This window comes from Meleagris gallopavo, chromosome 1, assembly GCF_905368555.1.
Source record: "Meleagris gallopavo chromosome 1, MGAL_WU_HG_1.1, whole genome shotgun sequence".
Classification (NCBI taxonomy): domain Eukaryota; kingdom Metazoa; phylum Chordata; class Aves; order Galliformes; family Phasianidae; genus Meleagris; species Meleagris gallopavo.
This window is the reverse complement of record NC_139404.1, coordinates 114143157-114166213: the sequence shown is the minus strand read 5'-3', so window position 1 is coordinate 114166213 and position 23057 is coordinate 114143157. Positions and strand designations below refer to the sequence as shown.

General features: G+C 36.0%; 1 protein-coding gene across 1 annotated transcript in view; it reads left to right on the top strand.

Moving 5' to 3' along the window:
• Positions 1-16441, top strand: part of IL1RAPL1 (interleukin 1 receptor accessory protein like 1) — a 601327-nt gene extending 584886 nt beyond the window's left edge. Inside the window, exons 8-10 of the mRNA XM_085216858.1 lie at positions 514-657; positions 12817-12987; positions 14289-16441. Of these exons, the coding sequence (XP_085072984.1) occupies positions 514-657; positions 12817-12987; positions 14289-15007 (1034 nt within the window). The 3' untranslated portion in view covers positions 15008-16441. The remainder of the gene's footprint in view (positions 1-513; positions 658-12816; positions 12988-14288) is intronic.
• The last annotated feature ends 6616 nt before the right edge of the window (positions 16442-23057 follow it).

The window sequence follows — 23057 nt, the reverse complement described above, 5'->3', positions numbered from 1 at the left end:
GGGGAAAAAAAGAAATCCCTAGTTTGATCTTAGCCAGTAGACTGAAATTCATCCAAAACCTAGCTTTTTCTTATTGATGTGTGGAGTTAGGGAGGGGATTCACTTCATTATAGTACCCCTTCCTCCCCCTCCACCCCCTAAAAAAAAAAAAAAAATTCACTTCTGCTTTCACTATAAATGGAATGTCAATGTTTATGTTCATAAAACGAATTGTAGTGTATCTGCAGGGAGAGAGATGGACGAGGGTTATCAAATCTCTCTTATATGTATGCATACTCACATACATATTCCAGCATCTGTTGTTTTACATAAGAGCAATGTACCAAAGGAAAAAGTATATTAATAGAGAAAACACATTTCTAGGTATTTTTTTTCACAGGATCTTCAAATTAAAAAAAAAAATTAAAAAATTGTTCATTATTTTATATTAGTAATTAACCTAAATATGAAGTCTGCTGTTAATCTTTTCTGTTTTGGAATGTGGTTATTATTGTATTTTGTAATTCTTTGCAGAGCTGATGTATACAGTTGAGCTTGCTGGTGGGCTTGGTGCTATTCTGCTGCTGCTTGTTTGTTTAGTGACTATCTACAAGTGTTACAAGATAGAGATTATGCTCTTCTACAGGAATCATTTTGGAGCTGAAGAACTAGATGGAGGTAAGGCAGCTTTTCAGTATGTTTCTTACCTTCTAAATGTGCCTATTTCTCTCCATTAAGACCCAAATTTAATTTCAGTTCAACATACATTATCAACTGCAATTTTTATTTCCCACTGCATTAGGCACTGACTTTAATACGCATTCCTCATACAGCACATTAGCAGCAATGACTATTCAGCTGGTGTTTGTGCTGCCTTCTGGTTCTCAAGGTGACACACATGTCTTTTAGATCCATGCTCCCAACACCACATGAAAGTTACCAACGCTAAGGCTTTCATGGCTGTTCCCTTTTGTCAGTGCTGAAAGCCAGCTTTACCTGCTCTTAAGCATGGAAGTGTCCTCAGTAATTATATTTCCCTGATGGGCAGAGGTTGAACAGAATATCAGTAACTGCTTATTTAAATGGATCAGTTTCAATAAAATATGCTGAGTGTTTGGGAGCACACCCAACAGTCTATTTTCTTGAGATCACTTAATCACTTGGAGAGTGGCTAATGGTCATTAACGCTGTTTTGTGGTTCAAGGAAAGCCAGCTTTAACAAAAGTAGTCTGCAATGTATGCTCTGGACTGTCTCAAATGTATACATGTGTTTTCTTTTCTGTTTTTAAGAAACAAAGAAAGTCTTCTCTGCCCACTAATAAAACTGCTACTGGACAGCAAACCCAGTTGAGCCTCAGGTTCTGATTAATTAGATTTGGTTTCTTGGGTCAGAGTTCTTGATGTTTTGTGCTACCGCTACATCTTTGATAACAGAACCCTCCTTTTTACTGAAATACTGCTGAAAGTTATATTACACTTCAAGGTAATAGCCTGTGGATAGCATCTGTGTGCGACATACTTTAAGAAATAGATACTGCACTGGCCAGATCTGTCACTGATACAGGATGAGAGTGGCAGCAAAATTAAAGGTCTCTGTGTAAGGGAAAGGCTTCCAAATTAAGATGACTAGGGTATGACCCACTTCTGCCTCGAATCTAAAAATCCACGAGAATTCAAAATAGAAAACGCTCAGAACAACAAAGAGCTGCAGAACATTAGAACATTTTGTATCCTACCAGACTGCGAAAAGGATGCGTATTAGTGCAACAATTCACTGGGGAAAAAATAAACACAACAGGTTACAGAATTTTTTACAGAAGAGGAAACTGTGGCCCATGACTGTGATTCATGAAGTATTTTGACAGACTCTACTTTTTTTCAGAAGCCAAGATCCTCCCTCAACCAAAATGCAACCCACATTTTATAGAAGCATGCTTACTTGCATGTATGAATTCAATAATAATCACATCATATGATGAAAGAAGAAACATGGTTTAGTAATTGTTTAAATAGTTGCAACTTAATGTTTTCTCTCTATGTTGCAGTAATTCTTACTTTTACAGCTGTCAATTATTGTTACTTCAAATCTCTCCAATTAATTTGCAGACTTACTCTTAGCAAGTGTTACAAACCTGTCTCTCTCTCCTCTTACCCTTTACATCAGTGATCTAGGAACGGAAATGCTTTAATCATCCATTTTAAGTAACAAAATTTTAGTTTTTAAACTGTACTGTTCTGCAATTCAAGAGAAAGAAAAATAACATCAGTTTGTTTTTCTGGGCCAATTTAATTTAATTTACAGGATAAAGCTTAGATTCTCCCTACATGTTCAATGCTGACGCATTGTTTGAATGCTTAATTGAAGTAACACACCAGGAGAAATACTACTTGCAGATTCTCATAATAGAATACTGCAGCTTCTACTGTATTCAGTATACTAGCAACATGGATAAAACCTACTGTGACAACAAAGATACTGCAGCTGTACTTCTGCTCTCTCTCTCACCTATGCTCTTGCAGAATTAAGAAGATAGAGAGAAAATGCCCCACAGGAGGCCAAACCACGGATTGTGTGGAGATAAATTGCAGACATAAATTCAGGTCCTTTCCCTTGGCTTCGCCTGTTACTGACAGACAGAAAATGCTGAACTGTAAAATCTTTTTCTGACCTGAACTCCTGCAGTGCCACAACCAAGTGCCTACGTGCTATTCATCATTTATATCATACGCTGGCATACTTCAGGATAGCATGTAGATAAGCAAACATCAAAATGGCACAAGCTTTTTGCGTTCACTATAGTGTATCCAGAGAGAATTTGAAATGCTGTAGAAGTGAGGTCCAATTGAAATTTTCCTTTAAAAATTTTTATAAAATGCAATGATTCATTTCTGAACAAGGCCTTCAGGATGTTGCATCTCATCACAGTTCCTCTTTCTTTTCCCATGCATATTTCTGTGGGAGACATGGGTAAATTCTGAGAAATAGTTGAAAACAAAGTATTTAACCTTTAAAACTTAATTTATTACTTTCTCTGAGAGTGATGGAGATTAAACAAGCATTCACAGGTGCCGATTCCTCATTTCTCTAACTTGCATCCTTGAATTTCACATTTTCTCTCATCTCAGTGACTCTGTTTTCCTCTTTTTCTCTCTCCAGCAAACACTTCAGCCCAGCCTTGTCTTCTAGGAAAGCCCTCTTTTTTTCCCTTAGTTAACTCCCTTTCCTACTGAAGTAGGACATAATTAAATTAACACTGTTCTGGAGTTTGGTTAGTGGACTTCACCACTAATTGTCTGACATATCTCCCTGGGAAATGGAGCGCTGGCAAAGCTCTCTGACTGATGGCAAAGCAACTTTCCCACTTGAAGTTGCTTGGCATGGCCTTGCCTCTCAGAGAGACAGCTCATCCCTGTCAGTGAAGTGGTCTGAAACCCCCAAACCTGTTTGGCAGATCAATTTAAGATCTGACAAAATACAAAATGAAGATGATACCCTTAAGTATCTTCAAATGTTCACTAATACTCTGAAAACAACAAAATTTTCAGAAATAGGTGCTTCAGTGGGAACTTCTGAGGGCTGGTCGTTGTTAAATGGCAGGCAGGCATCCTTTCTAAGTTTAAGACTCTAAATTTAGAAGTTTATTTTTAAAAGTCTTGTCTGTAAAATATAATTCAAGTATTAGCATGTTATACTGAAAGCCGCTTCAAGAAGTGATGAATTTTTACGTTTTATTGTACATAGAGCCCTAACATTACAGTTTTATACCACATTCATCCTCTGATGTTTTAGCTGTTATTATTTCCATATTTTTATTTTCCATGAATCTACTTCGCTGCCTTTCTCAGTTTCAAATGAACTTAATAAACTAAGTGTTATATTTTAAGTAAGAGTGAAGAGAAAAAAAATGCAAGAAAACATTTGTAACTACCCTGGATCAACACATACCCTAACTTCTCACACTCTCTGATCTTAGAAGCTTTTTGATATCAGAGGAGATATAGCACTGTATAGAAATCCACTCTTTGTTTATAAGAGAGGTGAAACCCAGGCCTCCTAAAATCTATGGAAATTTTCCCAGGACAACTTCCTCGTTTGAGAGATTGTTTCCGCCTATGAAATCATGCAGGGATCAGTCTCGAAGCACGACAGCCACCAAGACAGGCAAGCAAGGGGAGAAAAGGGACTCAGACCAGCAGCACCCTTTCTGATGCTGCCTTAAAGTGTCCAGGAGGCTCCAATTCACCAAAACTTCTATTTTGAAATTTTTCTTGCTATTTCAAGACATAAGAGTTTCCAGTGGACGTTCAGACATCCAAATTCCAGCCTTAAGGTATATTGAGAATAAATCCAGAAGGCTACAGAAGTTAGACTGAAAACTACTTGACATGGTCAGATGGGCAAAATTACTCAAAATCATGAATTTATATGCGTGTTTATATTTCAGGTTCCAATTTCAGAGAAAACAGCACACAACACATTTATGAGTGGAAAATGCTTGCAGGCACTGGACACTGCCATTTTGGGATACATTAGTAACCATTTAAATTGATTAAAGTTTTTGTGTGAAGGAATAAATAAGCACTATCATCAGAAAGAAGAAATTTTGCATGATGAGGCTGACATTAAAATAAATAAGAACAGAATCGTTTAGAAATTAGAAAGAAGATTGAACAAATATGCTGTGAACTCAGTTCTTTAACAAAAATTCATAAATATTTCTTGCCACAATCAGTCTGACTAGAAGCCCGGTTTGAGGGTTATGAAAAATAACAACAAAAATAAAAATAATCAGCTGATTCTAGCTGTCTAGAAGGACAGACCTTTGTCTGACAGTTGATTCAACAACCTTCAAAACGTCTCTCAGTTCCTTTAGTTCCCAACAACTGTTTTTACAGTGTTGAACAGGGCTCTCTCTGTGATGTCTTTCACGCTATTCTCAAATTTCCTTGCAAAAGGAAACATTGGTGAACAGGGGGACTAAGGTCTCAGACTACACATGGCCAGGCTAGGTGCATGGCAAGCAAGGCCCTGAAGTTTCTCTGATTTCACTTTTTTTGTTTCCTTTTTTATTTTAATTTAATTTTTTTTAAAGTGTTCCTAAAATTGTTGAGAAGTGTCATTGCTAGGCTCTTTAAATTTAAGAAATCTTCCTTGCATTCAGTATATGACAGCTGCAGTGATTGGTTCTGGGCTGAGAGTGATGCATTCTATTAAAAATGAGTTTTGTTGTTTTCTGAGAGGAAGTAAATCAATTCTCATATTAGGAAATTGATAGAATGATTTCTGCCTTGAAATCTCTGTTGCATCTGGGACTTCTTAAGTAGTTGTGATTTTCACCTTTATCTTTATTTAGCAGCAAAAGACTTTCAGGGCTCACAGACAGACCTGTGGGATTGCCCCCAAAATACCTTATTCACTGCACAAATTAAGATGAGGTAAAACACACTTCTCTGTGGTTTCCTGTGTTTCACCCCAACAAACTTCTTGTGAAATCAAGAAAGAAAATGCTTTGAAATTGTTAATGCTTCAGATGCTAACTTTCAAATATAGCTTTTTTCAGTGGCCTAGGCACCTGCTGAAGTGCTTGTGTTAATGATCACACTATGAAGGTACAGCTAGACTGAAATTACTGCTGAAGTTAGTGACTTTGCAATTACAGATTCTTCTCTAGGGACTCATGGAATAAGTTTGCAGTAGCAGCCTCAGCATAGTATATGTATTCTTGATGGCTACTGGCAAATTGTAGCAATAAGAAATCCTACTCTATGAATATCAATTTCAATTTCTGTTAAAATCACCTTTAGAAAAAAATACAGTCTTCATCTTTCTAAATAACACTAGTTACAAAACAGGGATTTTCCTTATTTAATTACAATTTTATTGCTGGATAATTGCCTACGTTAACTCTTAACTCTTTTCATTTCTGTTATTTATTTATACCTGAAAAGCAATTCAAAGAATGAAATCTCAGTTTACGTCTCCGATGAATATAGGATTTTCTAGTTTCCTTGAAACTTACTAATTCAAATAAAAAAATGTTTTTTCCTCTTTCCTTATTTACTCTCTCCCTATTTTATGGCGTATAGAACCATTTAAAAAAAAGTAAACTAGGAAGAAAAGAGTCTATCATCTGAAGACTGAGATATCTCCTTTCCTCAGCCAGCAGCTCTGTCAAATGGTTCTGAGCTTTGAACTTGTTTTACTTGTTTTGTTATTGTTGATGGCTTTCTGTTTGTTGCATTCTTTTTATTGTTGTTTTCAAAGGACAGATTTCCAAGGTAAGCAAGATGAATGCAGTATATTGGTATTCAGTGTTTAGAATTTTAGATTGAAAGCCTTTTTCCAAGCCATTTCTGTCCTGGTGTTTGTTTTATTTTGTTCTGGTTTTTTGTTTGTTGTTGTTTGGTTGGTTGGTTGGTTAAGACTTCCTTAATTTTTTTTTAGTTTACTTACACCAAGGCTATCTCAGCTCCACTTTTCACACTACATAACCCAATGATATATCATAGATCAGTTGAAATAAGGAACATGCAAATAAACATGTATTTTATACAGGTAATTAGCTGTTTTGTTGAATTAGGATAATAAGGAGTAGTCACTACCTTATACTTTGTCAGTTTTAGATATTTATTTTGTACAGAAGAAATTATATCCCTCCCTTTTCAGATCCTACATGACAACTGTTGACTTTCTGCTCTTTAAAAAGAGGATCTTGTTTTTCATAGGTACATGCTGTGCTATGCTATGATTCCTTACGAGGTAGTTACCATTCAGTCTTTCAGTACCTACTACTAATAATTTTTTCTCAGACCAGCAAATAGTTCATACAAACCAAGAGAATACCTTCTGTCACCATATTTTAGTTTTCATAAATTTTAACATTCTGATAATTGTATATAAAAATTTCTGCATTTTCACGTTGAGAGCAATTTTTGAGATTAATGCTTTTTATATGAAAAGAGGAATTATTTCAATAGTAGTATTTAATTTAGTTGCTAACTTCCATATTTATGAGAATGGCTTAGAAACATTGAAGCTTTCCTCTTCATTTAGCTACAAATAAGAAATCAGAGTAAGTACCTGAGGAAAAATCACTTTTAATAACAGGTTATTCAGTTTAAATAAGTAGTAATCTTTTGTACCTATCGTTCAGAAACTTTAGTTGTAGTTATAGATAATAAGGAAAAATACACCTTAAAGGTGGCTGACAAATTAATAGGAAGGGGAAAAAATGTATACCCGCTGCTTTAGTATTTTTATAAATGTATCTCTTATGGGCAAAAGGCATTTTTATTTTCCTGGTCTATGGTGTGCTGAGAATACTCAAGAACCTTTTTATAACTGATTATACTTCTTTAACCCATTTACCAGTGTTGCATTTATAATCTCCCTTCAGTTCACCATTTCCCACTTCAGGCAAGAATCTAGAATATCATTAGGAATACTTCATTTAACAGGTACTTCACCATGGCAAAGCTGATGTTGGCAGATTTTTGTTTTTATTAACAATAAAAAAGACTTGGCAATTAAAGAACAAAAATTAAAGTAAATGATAAGGTGAACATCACAATCAACAGTAAATAGTCTGAGGAAAAACAAAAGTGTTTTGAAAGACTCATAATGATTTGGTGTTTTTAATCATCCAAGAATTTGGGTTATCTTTTTCACTGTTTTGAGGGTGATGAGCACTATTGCAAAGTGAGCATTAAATGTAGGCCCACAAATAATGAAACAGGTACAGAATTCTGTGTGAAATTTTGAAAACTCATCTCTTTGCAACCCCTTTGCTGAACACAGTGTGCTTTCAAAGAGGAAAGCCTCACAGAAGTTCCCTGCAGTACTTGCAGAATCCGTTCTGTCATTTCTAAGGACCCCACTTGAAAACCTGATTAAATCAGTGCATTGCTTCTAGATGAGTACCTGAGTCTTTACAGTGCTGGCATATATCCTGGCACATCAGCTGTCAGTCTTCCATTGATTCACAAGGGGAAGATCTGGGAAAGCCAGAAGTGTCTCCAGCTACTCCTGGCTACAGAGCAGCACATGTGTTGTCAGCTCCCTTTGGAGCACTGGATATTTCTGAAGTCGCTGTTAATGACTCTGGGAGATTACACGACACACAAAGGTATGGGCTGACTCTGGTGTACAGCTTCATTAAAGTAAGATTCAGATCTATAGACGCTATGAAATATTGCACTGTATGTTTCTCTTTATTTTGATCAGTCAATCTGTCTTGTGCTATAACATACCATGCCAGCTGGGAATCCAGACTTGTCATCTGCTTGAACATGGTTGATAAGAAAAAAATAACTTCATGGAGGTACTTTTCTATCTTTAATTTTTCATCTATACATAGTTTTCTGTACTCCATTAGCAGAAATATCTGCAATGCTTAAGGTTAATGAAACCTTGAAGGTCCAAACTGCCGTCCTCTTGCAGGACAACATGCAAATTGTTAGAAAACATGTACATAAATAATAAAAATTCAAAGTTGAATCTGCTGGTCCCTATAGAAGAGGAAAGTAGATGCATATGGAGTCTGGGTTTCATTTTATGCTTACATTGAGCCTTTAAAAGACTGCTGCTGAGCACGTCCTCAGAATAACAAGCAGCATTTACAATTTCATCCTCTAAAAATTTATATCACTTCTGCAGCATTAACCCTCTAGAATGTTACAGGGAATATGATCGTTTCTACATTTGGATGATCGTTGAAATAAATGGACAGCATTAAAGAATGCATGTTGCAATGATGCAACAGGTGTTTTGGCTAAAATCCTGAGCCACTGAATGAAATCATGTCTCCATTTGTTCTTAATGGATCTGGCATTTCACCTTCAATGTCTACCCCTGAGACTGATCCAAACAATTTTGTCTGACTTTTGACTGAGTCCAAGACCGTTACTCAGTATCTTTACTTTCAAATCCATACAACAATTAAAATACCATGGCAAAGTTTGTACTTCACAACCTCTTTGACCAGAGTCTTGAAGTGGTCTTTGGTTGACTGATGTGCATTGTACCTGCAGCATGGACCATGTCTGACTTCACTGTACCAAACTAATCCAGAGCTTTCATATATTCTCATAATTGTTTACAAGATACCATGAATTATTATTATTTTTCATTAAATTTGCCCATGCAAGGTCTGCTTTATGTTTCATTTCAGCCTTTTAAGTTAATGGATACAACAGGGCTTCACAAAAATGGAGGCTGTTGAGCTAAAGAACTCCATCCTGGTTGTATAACACCTAGTATGCAGCAGAAAATAACTACAAACCTCATAACCACAAAGGATTATTTGTCTGTTCAAAAGGAATGGGAAGAGGTAAAAAGCCTCTTCCCATCTACAGCAAAAAGTATTGCCATTGTATGGTACTGTAAGTCATATTCAGATGTGTTTACTGAATTAAAGGACAGCTATTGCATGAAACAGCTCTGCAAAGTACCTGGATGTAAAGCTAGAAGAATTTATTCTAATATGTTTCTATAAAAAAGAATCCTGAAACAGTGAAGGGAAGAACAATGCTTTCAGGTACAAAAGTGTATGTAGAAAATTGCTCTGAATCTCCACAGGAAAAAGAAAAGTTTCAGATGAAGTGAGCAAAATCCCTGCATTTGATAATTAGCAGGTATTTTTCTTCCTGGGTCTGGGAGGAAACAGGCACTGAGTAACTATATTCCTGCTTATTGCTAATGCACAGGAGCCTGACAACAAGAAATCTTTTAACAAGAAAGTGCAGCAACAGTCAGCCACATTTTCACATTGAGAATACTTGGATAGAAAACTTCACTGTTTGTTGACAAGGGAAAATGAGGAAATTCTCTTTGTAAAATTAAGTATGACATGCTACCATATTTGCTTCACTTTTGGATTTTTGTCTTTCTATTCTACAACTAAATATTTGCTCCAGACAACATGTGAACTGATTGTGTACCCAAATCTGGGAGGATTTAGTTATTACCATATTTCACAGTAATATCAAGTCCTTTGTGACTTGATTGTGATTAGGACAAGATTAGGAAATTTCTGATTAAATTTTGTTTGTTTTGTTTCTGTTTGGTTGGTTGGTTGTTGTGGAAAAGGAAGATATGCTGAGACCAAATATTTTCAAGTGTAAAATATATGTTCCAGTGAACAGTTCAGAAAACAGAAAGCTATGGTGTATTTACTGCCTACTTTCTCTGAGTCTGGGGTTGCCTGGATGTGCTTTTATGCAAAGGAAGGCCTAGGTAGAACAGAGCCCAACAGAAAAGGGTTTGCAGAGCCTCTTGCTTTCATGTGACATGGCCAAAAGACTGGCAAGATATGTGCCCCAGCTGCCAGGCTTTGACTCAGCCACGAGAGCCCTATGGCTGCAGGCTCTCTCTCAGTCCATTGAGGCAGAACATTAAAAAAAAAAAAAAAAAAAAAAGATCAGAAGTCTTTAGAATATAGACATCAGTTCCACAAACCACGATCAGAGAGGTCATCTACTCTCTGTTACAATACTTTCCTGGAGATGGGAGGCATGTGATCATACCCTGTGTATCCCAGGCATCTCACATTTTTAGAATTGTCTCCTTATGCCAGTATGTCAGCCCATTGGATAACAAAATTACTGCATAAAGTAATTCTGCTGTAAATTGAGCTTTCTACTTTTCATCAAAGTTAAAAAATAACTGACAGATGGGGAGTATAATAGCTCAGGAAAACCACTGTGCTGAAGCATCTAACAGGTTCCCAGACTGTACTACACATCTAGCTGTACTGGAGTTTAAATAAATTCATGATTGCTTGAACCCATCTGTGTATGTGTACTCTAGATCCTGACTCTCCTTGACTTGCAAATACTATTGAAAGTAGGGAACTAGGGTTGAAAGAAGTGTTCCCTGCTATCATGGATAACACAGCTAGAGTCAGTAGGAATGCTGGATCCTTCATGTTGTGAAAATTTATATTTCCCAAAAAAAAAAAAAAAAGGCATTAGAATCATAATTACTTATGCAAGAAAGTTTTGGCATAGTGTGAATAAGTTTCCCTCAAATTAAGAACATGCAAACTGTCTTCACAGACAATATCCTGAAGCCTTCAAAACGTTTTGAACGCTGCATTATTTTTTATGATTCATTGCTTTGAGAAATGACACATTTTCATATTTATCCATATTTTCCAATGGATTAATGCTGCTCTAAAACATATAATGTTATTATGGCCATTAATTAAGGCAATAAAAGAAAATGGCATGACCACATCATCATGTCAGTTGTAGTGATTTCCCTATATATCTCCCGACCTTTCTATGTGTTAACACTATTGCTGGGTTAAGACTATCCCACTGTAGTGTCAGAACCTATTCTGTAATCTCCCACTAGTTTGTATTTGATCCGTTCAGTGGCAATATCAGAGGCACTACGTGCTTCTTTATCATGAAAGATTATGGTTTCATGAGTACTGAAATAATGAAATAATGGATCAAAGGAAGGCATTATTTATCTCATTTGTTGGTGGTGTTGGTCTTTGCTGTTCATTATTTTTTGTGAACATAACACTCCAACAGTGTTGGATAATTAAGTTCAGATAATTTCAGATAAATTGTGTAGGAGAGAACATGAAGCATAGAGTTGCTTCACTGATTTTGAAACTTTGAAAGAAGTTTTACCATTTTAATTTTGTCTTCTGCAGATTTTAATGAGCACAATATGAATGATTCCTTGGAAGGAAGAATGAACACCTCAAGACTAGTGCCTGCTCTTTAATTTTACTCATATACTTTGCACCCTTCCTACTTTTGGCAGGCTTTTCCAAATAGTGCAACCAAAGTACAAAAAAATGCAAAATCAAAAAAAGATTGGCTGAGCAAAAAAGTGAAGTCAGCATTGAATGAGCGTAATATCACTTATACCACATGGTAGAGGATTCAATCACATCTCTTTTACAAGCAATTGATATTCTCAATAGCCTGGGCATAATGTTATCAAGAAAGTTAGAAGGATGTTAACATTTCATTAATCTTGCCATTGATTTTTTTCTGCATTCTTCACAACAAAATTCAAAGCATGACCTCTTACTCCACTGAATTAGTTCCAGAGCACTTGGCATTATTGACCTCTTAATGAAAATTAATGATGACTTGTTTGATTCAATCTTTCAAGTAAGCACGCCAAGCACATTTAAGATACAGACACAAATATTTCACTTAATTGAAATGAAATAATACACTGTTAAAGACCAAAATGTACATTAATGTATCATTAAATTAGCATATTTAAGCACATAGAATTCAGATATTTAAACTGCATAATTGGGATCTGATGCTACAAAGATCTAAGTTTGGCAATAATCCCAGACTTGGGAAAATAATGAATTTTACAAGTAAATGTATGCACATGTTTAGAGCATTCTAAGCCTTAAATTTATAGTGAAAATTTGACAAAAATGAAATATTTTTAATATACAACAGAAAGAACTGTTCATTTGTATGGGTATTTCCATGCTTTTCCTTTCTATTTTAAAGCTACAAAACAATTTGGATTCTTTCAGTGACAAGAAGCTCACAAGCTGTCACCAGACAGCTGAATGGATTTCCTTCATACAGAGCCTCACACAAATATTTATGCACAAACTGAGTTCAGTGTATAGGTATGGATCCCTTCTGTCTTGCATCCATGTAAATAAGGATTAACTCCACTTGATGGAACATAAAAGATGAATGGTTTAATAACTGGAGAATAGGCTATTTTATCTAAGCAATTTACCATTCCTGAGAAATTTTTTGAGGAATAATTCCTGGGCAATCATCTAAGCAATACAAGAAGAAATAATGTAATTTCATTTTTTCCCTGTATTCTTTTAGACAACAAGGACTATGATGCATATCTATCTTATACCAAAGTGGATCCTGATCAGTGGAATCAAGAAACTGGAGAAGAAGAAAGATTTGCTCTTGAGATCTTACCAGATATGCTTGAAAAGCATTATGGATACAAGTTGTTCATACCAGACAGAGATTTGATTCCCACAGGAAGTAAGTCATGTCTTTATGTTTGTGTATTTTCTACACAACATATGCAGTGGTTGCATATATTATTTAAGTATTAATTCTATGCTTGTCCCTTTAGAATGTCATCTTAACTCTTGTGGAATAAGATAAGCCACCAAATATGCTTGATTTACATTTCCTAGATAAGAGGATTATATTTTACTAAGTGTATTATATTCATTGAAGGTGAGACAGTGCAGATAGGGCATACATAGGTAATGGAAATTAATGAGATTAATATTTATTCACAGATTTTTTGAGAGCCTTCATATCTAGGAATTAATAAAGATGTTTTTATTTTCTATTCCTAAGTGTTTCCCTTGAAATATACCCATTACACTAATATATAAAAACAGCTAAGTAATTAATTATCACTATCCATCTATACACTCAGACAGGAAGAAAACAGTTGTCTTTTGGCTAAGGCAAGAGCTGAGAGAAGACATCTGCAGCAGAGTAAATAAAAGACTGCTGGTGGTATCCGCTGTAGATAAACATGTAGTGGAGGCACTGGATCATTTTCAGAGATTGAAACTGAGAATTGATTCCTGAAATAAATAGATCTTTTTTTGTATATATTTAAGGTATTCCAACCTATGCTCAGTAATATTTGTAAGTTGCAGTTCATAACTTCAGTTGTAGGCATTTATAAAACTACTAAGTTCAAACTATTTTATTGAATTTGTATTTATAAGAAAGGATAAGTAAAACACAACCTTAATCATGAGCACACGGATATTTTCAAATCTACAGTATCCTAAACATTTATTTGCAGGACACAACTCTGTTTCTGTGAATGCATGAAAGGAAAAGAAGAATCTAGTGCATCAGTGGACCCTAGAATATCATTTGATTTTTAGGCTGATAATAAAACACAGCTTCTGCTCTGTTGCCTATTTGGGTGACTTCTTTTTAGAAAATGATGACGGATAAAATGATAATGGACACACTTGTTCCAGTAAAGATATAGGCACAAATTGACAATTCATCTACAAACACTACCAAAACGTAGCCCAGTGGGAAATAAATATTTCACTGAATCATAGAATGTTTGAAGTTGAAAAGAACTTCTGGATGTCATCTGCACCAACTGTCTTGTTCAAGCAGGGTCATCCAGAACAGGTTATCCAAAAACCTTGTCCAGTTTACATATTTGAAAGTGATGTTTTTGCAGCATTCAGTGAACTCTTTTGGGAGAAGGGGGCTTGCTTCTATTGTTTCTCTCCAGCCTATGGGAATGAAATATTTTCTTGCCTTGATTTTTGAGCAATTGTCTTATTTTGTAGCCTACATTGAAGACGTGGCAAGATGTGTAGACCAAAGCAAGCGACTGATCATCGTCATGACTCCAAATTATGTGGTAAGAAGAGGCTGGAGCATCTTTGAACTGGAAACAAGGCTTCGGAACATGTTAGTCACAGGAGAAATTAAAGTGATACTGATTGAATGCAGTGAACTGCGAGGAGTTATGAACTATCAGGAGGTTGAAGCCCTGAAACATACCATCAAGCTCCTCACTGTCATTAAATGGCATGGACCAAAATGCAACAAGTTGAATTCCAAATTCTGGAAACGTTTACAGTACGAAATGCCTTTTAAGAGGACTGAACCCATCACACATGAGCAGGTTTTAGATGTCAGTGAGCAGGGGCCCTTTGGGGAACTGCAGACAGTCTCCGCAATTTCAATGGCTGCTGCCACCTCTACTGCTCTTGCCACTGCTCATCCAGATCTACGCTCCACCTTTCATAACACATATCATTCACAGATGCGCCAGAAACACTATTATCGAAGCTATGAATATGATGTACCTCCTACCGGCACCCTGCCGCTTACCTCAATAGGTAACCAGCATACCTACTGCAACATCCCTATGACACTTATAAATGGGCAGCGGCCACAGACAAAAACTAACAGGGAGCAGAATCCAGAAGAGGCTCACACAAACAGTGCGATACTGCCCCTCTTGCCACGGGAGACCAGTATATCAAGTGTCATTTGGTGACAGAAATGCAAGGGGCTGTCCATCCCCTTGAGTAGAAGCTGAGTCTGCAGTCCGGTGCCTGGAACTTCATCCTCGACTGCTGCTGTTAAACATGCATTACAATCGATAACATATGAGGAAAAACAGGGTCTTGTACATACGTTTTTTGCAATTTCTTTGTAGCATCGGTCTTCCTGTTTTACCCATGTTCTCTTCCCATACACATTTTCGACTTTGTTTTATATGTCATTGGAATTTGTATATTTACATTTTTTTAATGAAGAGACTGCTGTATAGATAGGAAACTTTTTGGCTTCATTAGTATAGTTTTAGACTTTTTTTGGTTTGTTTTTAACCTCTCTTGGGAATGCTTGGACAAAGCTATGTTGATATCAGATGCGCCATCCATTTTTTGGCCTGCCTAGCCTGATTCCTGAAGGCCATGCCTGCTGCAGTTCACCTGTTTTGGGTAATATTTGTTCTTAGAATGACCCCATCCCTCACTGAGAGCCTCTGTTTCATTTCTTCTCCTGTAATGTGCATTGCTCCCTCCCTGCCCTTACAATGGCCCCATTTGGGGTAACACTACAGTCTGATCATCTAACATTTAACTTAGTAGAAACTTGTCAAACAGACTATACCCAATCTGTATCGGTTGCTTCACAGTAGTCATTACAGAGTGTGTAGAAAATAGAGATGGTTTCATTTTTGCTTTCTTGGGGGTTTGATTTTTTTTTGTTTTTGTTTTAAGAATGAGTCAATTGTACCCCTTTTATAAATATAAAAGCAAGCCCTATTTTTAACACTTCCTGGAAAAGTATTAATGTGGTCGTGGATTTTATTTTTAAGCAGTTGACTTTTTTTTTTCCCTCCTTTAAAAACCCTGCAAATAAGATCATTTCCAATTTTTAGGAAAGTAAGACAAGTGAGGCAATAGGCACTGAAGTGCAGTGAGTCCTGCTGGTATTTACAGTGATGATTTCCAAACCAAAGGGGAATAAAAAGGCAGTATCTTAGATGGTTGCCATTATGTATTAAAGAAAGTATTATTTTCCGAAAAAGGAAGAGCAAAACATTATTTTGCTGTGGATTTCAGAGTCCCCTTGTATTTTAATGTTCAAAATTGTATTTGCTTTAAAATGATATATTCAAGATGAAAAAATATTATTTCATTTGGTTTTAGCTTGTAACGATAAGTAAAGCTTAATTTTAACATGATTTCAGTAAGAACTCAGGCAAAAAAGAAAAAAAAAAAAGAAACATGAACACCAACAAATATAATTGTTTTCAGAATAAACTTTATTTATACAAAATTAATATTTAAATAAGACTTTGAAGTATTAAAAGCAATTTATTCACTTTAATGAATAAATAAATTAGTTTTATTTTTTATGTATGATTCTATCTTTGAGGAGTTGCAAATAATGCGCTTACTACGGTTACCAGGGAAGAAACAAACCACTGTCTTTATATGTGGGCATCTTTAAGGCAAATGAAACAAGCGTCTTATATTTTAAGTAATGGAAGAATCCTTTCTGGTTTGAGAAAGAGCACAGAGCACTGTTGTAGCTGTACACGCTATTCAGGCCAAGCTGTCTGCCAGTCTCTGCTAGCAGAAGCAGAAGAGCAGAGGCAGAATTGCTGCTTGCAGCACACTCTCATAGAGTCGTGGGTTTGATTGACTCTGGCAAAAATGTAGCTGGTAGCCTGGCAGACAAACCTGATCGTCTGTTTCTGCAATTAATTAGCTTTAGGAATTTTTATGGTAGCTGACTGATATTAGCCAATATAAGGGACGTGCGGGGTTTGTTCATCTTAATTGTCTCAAGGAGAAAAGTACAGCTTATAATATTTTGGTCTTCTTAATGAGAAGTAATGAGTAGAGAAGAGGTAAACTGCAGTTCGGGGGATGTTTGTGGGAGTAATCTAGAACTGACAGCGTGGGAGGATGTAACTATGATCGTGTTGTGAAAGTCAAGAAGTCTCAGTATGTGCATAACAAGCCAATAGAGCTTTGGGATGTGCACTGATTTTTTGCTTGCTTTAAAATGTTCATTTCTCTGACAATTTGCTCAAATCCTTTTCTACAATCTATCATGGTGTCTCCCTCTGGACATGTGCCAAATGTCCACAAAATGGAAATGCAGCTGCCAGGCCAGATGAAATTCTAAAAGAGCTTTGCACTTTTGTTTCCTTCATGGTGTAAGAAAGCTATTATTTATTCACTCTTACAGACACCTGTCAGGCACTGATGGCATTTTTCTTCATTCAACTGAATGCCAAATGTACCAGTACCCTCTAAAAACAATCTTTTTTTTTTTTTTCCTTCATTTTCCTTCCGTTTTACATGCCACGTAGAAAATACTGGGATGTGGAATAAATGTAGAATGTAACTATCTGACCACAGTCATTTTTAGGCAGTGTTAGGTAGTTTGTTCCTTAGCCACACGGGGAATACTTTTCTGTTCTATTTTAATGCAAATTTAAGCACTTTGAATAGCATGATTCAGGGACTGATGGATACCATTTGATATTCAGTACTTTTTTTAAAAAAGAGATTTTCTTTATAATACTTTTATTATAATATTAAAAAAATAGGAAGAAAGAAAGGAGGAAGGAAAGAAAGAGAGAGAGAAGGAAAGAAAAGAAGAAAGAAAGAAATGGAGAAGCTATCTATTACTTCAAAAACATTCCTTCTTAGTATTCCTCCTCTATGAACAGCTCAGCTCTGTGTGGGAAACAGTGAAGGAAACTGCTGTGTGTTCAACATACTCTGTGTTTGACAAAAGTTCTATTGGAACAAAAAATAAAACAGAAAAAATAATCTTTCATTGCCCTAGGGATAAGGCTTCATCCTTTATTGGTGAAGGTGTTTCAGTTTCAACCGTACAGTCTGAAGTGTGCATGCAATAGACACATTTAAGATTTAGCCATAAACAAATAGCACTTTATTTTTAAAACTGCACAGTGTGATGATTGGAAAAACTTACTCTGGCTGGTCAAGTATTTGGGGTCTGTACATGGATTCTATGCACATTATTTACACAAATGTGGCGCTTTATAAGGCTCTGTATTATCAGGATAATCCTTGCTGTGAAATTAAAGGACTCTGCTGTACAACCTATGTACAACATATAAACCTAATCACTTTATAGGTCCTGGCAGCACATGCAGCTTGATATAAATGGAGAGCTGTATAAGATGAAGCTAATTATTTTGAAGACAAAGTGCATTGCTAGGTCTGATTCTGTTCTCAGTTGCAGCAGTATGATCTGAGAATAGATCTAATGAAGCTGAATGATTATAAGATGAGCTTGTGTGAGAAAAGAAAATTGGAAAGGCAAAAAGAAAAGGAATTCACATTTGAAGGCTGTGACAAGCCGTGGTTGCAAATTGTCTTCTGAATTTTAGTATGGACCAAGTTCTCACCCAGCTGCAAACATCAAGAGCTTCCAATGTGATCTGGTTCAGAGCTAAATACTCTTATCTTTAGACGCAAACTAAGATTTTTCTGTTACTATACAGCTGTGAAAATCACATGTATGATACGTGATTAATGATAATTGACTTCAAAATAATTGGAAAGCCTGTTTTATCTGCTTGATTAAAATTTAAAGAAAAATTATTTGAATATTGTGCATTAATGACATATAAATTATATATAGATCAGTGAGATTATAGAAAACTGGCCTGGTAAACAGACTTCTTTCATTCTTAAATTAAAAATAGTCAAGCTAGCAAGACTAAGAAGAATTTAATTAAGATTCAAAGAAGAAAAAAAATAACTGCAGTAAAGTAAGCCAAAAAATAGGGTAAAGGCCAGTGGAGAACAAAGGTCAAAGTACCTGCCTGTATAAAGCCACTGTATTGTGGCTTTTTTTGTCATGCAATGCATTGTACTCTGGCTGACCTACATAACGCAATTGGAATTTTTGGGGCCCATCCGGATTGATGAGCAACACAAATGTATCCCCATGTGCCTAATAGACTCCTGAATGATTTGCACTTGCCAGTTGTCTAGCACAGAAGAGTTTCTGTTGCATCCATTATTGTCATAACAGAGAGGATGGCAGAAATCTGACAGCGCTAAAAACAATCTCTGTGGAAGGTTTAGTTTATTATCCATTGTAACTGTATGCCTTCAAACTCGTCCCCCTATCTGATTTGCTGTTATTAGGACACTTTATAACCCATTTTTCAGATGAGCAAGAGATCAGTTTGGCTAGAATCAGAAAAACCTAAGCATTTTCACAGCAATAAATCTGCTTGTATAATGATTGCTTTTTTTTTTTTTTCCTATCAGTCGCAGCTCTTCACGTCCTAAATAGCCCACTGAGTGGAGATTGAATGATGGACATTTGAGACATGATCTGTCATTTGAGATTCATTACAGGGTTTGTATATTAGACTTAGTACCAAACTGCCACTTCTGATGTCATTTTGCTGGGCTATTTCCTTTTGGCTCTGCCTATAACCTCAAAGAAAATGTGTTGGCAGCCTTGTGTTCCTCTAGCTGGCCTTTGTTTGATGGTCCAGAACTTGGAGCTGTTGCCCTGGGAAGTAAAGCTAATTTAAATGTTTCTGGTACCAAGAGCTTTCCTATGCTTTTTTTTTTGTTTATATTCTGTTTGTGACATTTCTGATCTTTGCTCTGGACCAATAAGCACTGTAGATGGGAGGTCAAAAGTCCATTGAGCTATGTAGTAGTCAAAGCATAAATTACAAAAGCTGGCCTGATAACTTGTTTGAAACATGTATAAATTCTGCAGCTGATCATATTACTAAAAATTAAGCACACTGAGATATAGAACTGTTGAAGACAAGTGTTCTGTTTGTTACTTCAACTATCTTCAGTTCAAGAGCATTCTTACATTAAGAAACCAATACCCTTGATAAAATAATTTCAGAAGCATTCAATAGTTAAAAATATATATTTTGGTAAAGTATGAATCATATGATTCTGTAAGAACTAAATGATGTAGGAAGTAGGTAATCTTCTTCTATTACTAAGCTTAAAGTAAGTGCAAACACCTCTTTGCCTGGTCACTCGTATTAGGAAAAGAACCTGAAGTTAAATTTCAGAGCCAAGAATTTGATGGGGATATTCTTTATATTATTTTACTAAGACGTATCTTACCAACCAAGGCATGAGAGAATGAACTCAAAAATTACTCCAGAAATAAAATGGATTTTTTTTTTTACATTACTACATTACTTTATTATTATTATTATTATTATTATTATTATTATTATTATTATTATTATTATTTAATCAAGTGTTAGCTCTTTTCCTTCCTCTCCAGTCATTCAGTTAAAATAAATGCCTACCAAGTTCTCAGTCCCTAGTATATTTGGTGGTGGATAAGGCAGTGCAAGATGGTGGAAGGGGCTGCAGCACATGACCATAGTTGAGGAGCTCTGCAGACTTGGAGCACCCACAGGGTCCTTTGGCTGTCATGTTTAGTCAGCAGGATATAAATAAAACTACAGTCTCAATACATCACCATGTTTCTCCTGCGGTAGGAGTGAAAACAAAGACGAGCCTAGAAAGAGATTGTCTTATCTGGTTAGGGTGCAGTCCAGTAAATGACAGTAAGAAGAAACTGCTGTGTGGATCAGATAACCTCAGATCTGGACTCCCTCACAGCAGCTACCATCTACCCCATCCCATTGTCTTCTCTGCACTTGCCTTGTAGGGTGTGTTAGAAGTACAAAGTTTGCCATGAGCCCTCAGATTGGAGTACATATGAAAAGTCTTTACAGGAAGTACATTTCTTCTCTCCTGTGAAGAGAGCAAAGCAAAGCAGGAGCAAAGCAGCATATATATTTGTGTGTATATGCTCTCAGTTCACACACCATTTTTTACATCCCCACTTTATCCCCATTTTATATCCCATCTGGATGGATCCCCCATCCAGAATGCACGTATGAGGTAATATCCTGATACTTCCTGTGAAGTGAAAAGGAGGTTTTAAAAGGTCAGTTTGGGCTCAAAATATCCTCACACTTCTGCCATATAGCTCCAGGATATGAACAAACACTCAAAGAAATAAATAAAAATAAACAAATAAAGCAAAATAGCAATTCAGTTCCTAAGCCCTATTTCAACTAATTCTTCAGGGCTGCTTCTTCCAAAGCAGACTGTTTTTTTCTTGCAGTTTTGTAGGAAAGAGTTTTAAATTTTCTTTTCATTGCTCGCATGACAGGTAAATCACAGGGAGATTACACTTATTTTTTTTAGAAAGTCCCATCCTTCATTGCAAGTTTAAGATGCAAATGACAATGAATATACAGACTTAGAAGAAATTGTTTGCTGGAGTTAATATTCTCAGGTGAACACTGCAACTCTAATTAAGTTCTTAGGGACATTTCAGTAGACAATTTAAACAATTAGTATTATGTGTGTAACTCCAGCATCACATTAGAGTGTTGGACATTTGTCTTCTTAAAACCCAGGCAACTTAAAGTGGAACAATTATGTAAATACAGAGCAGAGAGGAAAACAGCTACACAACAATCTCTTCATCTATCTCAACAAAATTATTCAGTGACATCAGGTTCTTTCTTTGAGATTACCAACCTATGTCTACCTCAGCAAAACACATGAATCATTGCAAATCATGAAGACATCTGGGGAAAAATTGTTGCACTAGGCACACTCAAATATTTGTTACATCCCAAAGCACATTTCGTGCTTTTCTATGCCTTCACACAAGTATTTAAATGTGTAATTGTTTAATCATAGAAGAATGCAACAAAATAAGTAGCCTTTTCATAAAAATTGAAGGAAGCCCCAAACATCTGAGTTTATTCGGAGGACCATATCCTCCGTAAGTTGCAAAATGAAGACAAGCTTTTAACCAGATCATTGCTAAGTAGTACTGTGACACAGTTGGGTAGCTGGAGGTGACAAAGGGTGTGAGGAACACAGTGCAGACCTTTCCTGATCATGGCGTGGTGATACGTGATGAACTCTCAACCAGTCCTGCTGTCATGGGTGATTACAAACATTCTTTGCCTGTAGGACACTAAATACTCAAATTTCTCAGGTACTTCCTTCCCATCTTGAGTGCTATGTGAAGTCATTTGTATAATCTTGCTAGAGGTAGGAAATGTTCTTTCTACATGACAAGATCTACCTGAATCACAGGAATATCTGCCAGAGACCTTGTCATGGTGTATAATAATTTGTGTCCGTTGGGTTCATCTCCTATTTTGTCCACTTATGTTTTCACTAATCTCATAAGCAAAGAATTATGAATAGCTGTCAATGCCATATATGAAAGAGCATTTGTGCTATTTTTTTTCTTTTTCTTTTTTTTCTTTTTTTTTTTTTTTACTGTTTTATATTTTTTAAGGTAGATAAGCATCAGCAAAGACACTTGACAACTTGATCTTTATGACATGTTGGAGAAAATATCTTTGTTCCTTCATCTTAAGCATGATATCCTTCTTTTAGGATCTTGGAAAAGAGCAGTTTAGAGAATAAGTGGCTGGGGACAGATTGATTGAACAATCTATATGTATTATTTGCAAAGGTGTTTTCATTCCTTGTTGCTCTCCATAGTATGTTTTGTTTCATTTAGTTTGTTTTTCATAAGGAGATAGACAGCAGGACTAAGGTATCATTGCACTACCTTAGACTAATGAGGGCATAAACACCTTGAAAAGAAAGGAGGTGAGCTCTAGAGAACTGAAAGTCTCTTACCTGTGTATAGGTAACTGGTTCAGAGAGCTGCTGGATTTCCTCTTCTCCCACTTTAGTCAGTTCTCCACCTCAAAGACACTTCAACAAAGGTGTTTCAAATGGGAAAATAGTGCTTTCAGGTGCTCCTCTCCAAATGCATGGGCTCGAACATGGTGAGTTTGATGTTACACACTCACAGATCAATTAAGATTCTGTGAGAAACCTGAACTTTCTCAGTTTGTTCTGATTGCCATTTTTTGGCTTGTTAAGATTCTCCACAGACTCAAAGACTAAGATAAAATCAGTTTTCTCAAGATTAATAAATGATCACCTATAATATCATCACTGGTTGCTTCGAATAGCTAACTAGAAAACACTAATTTG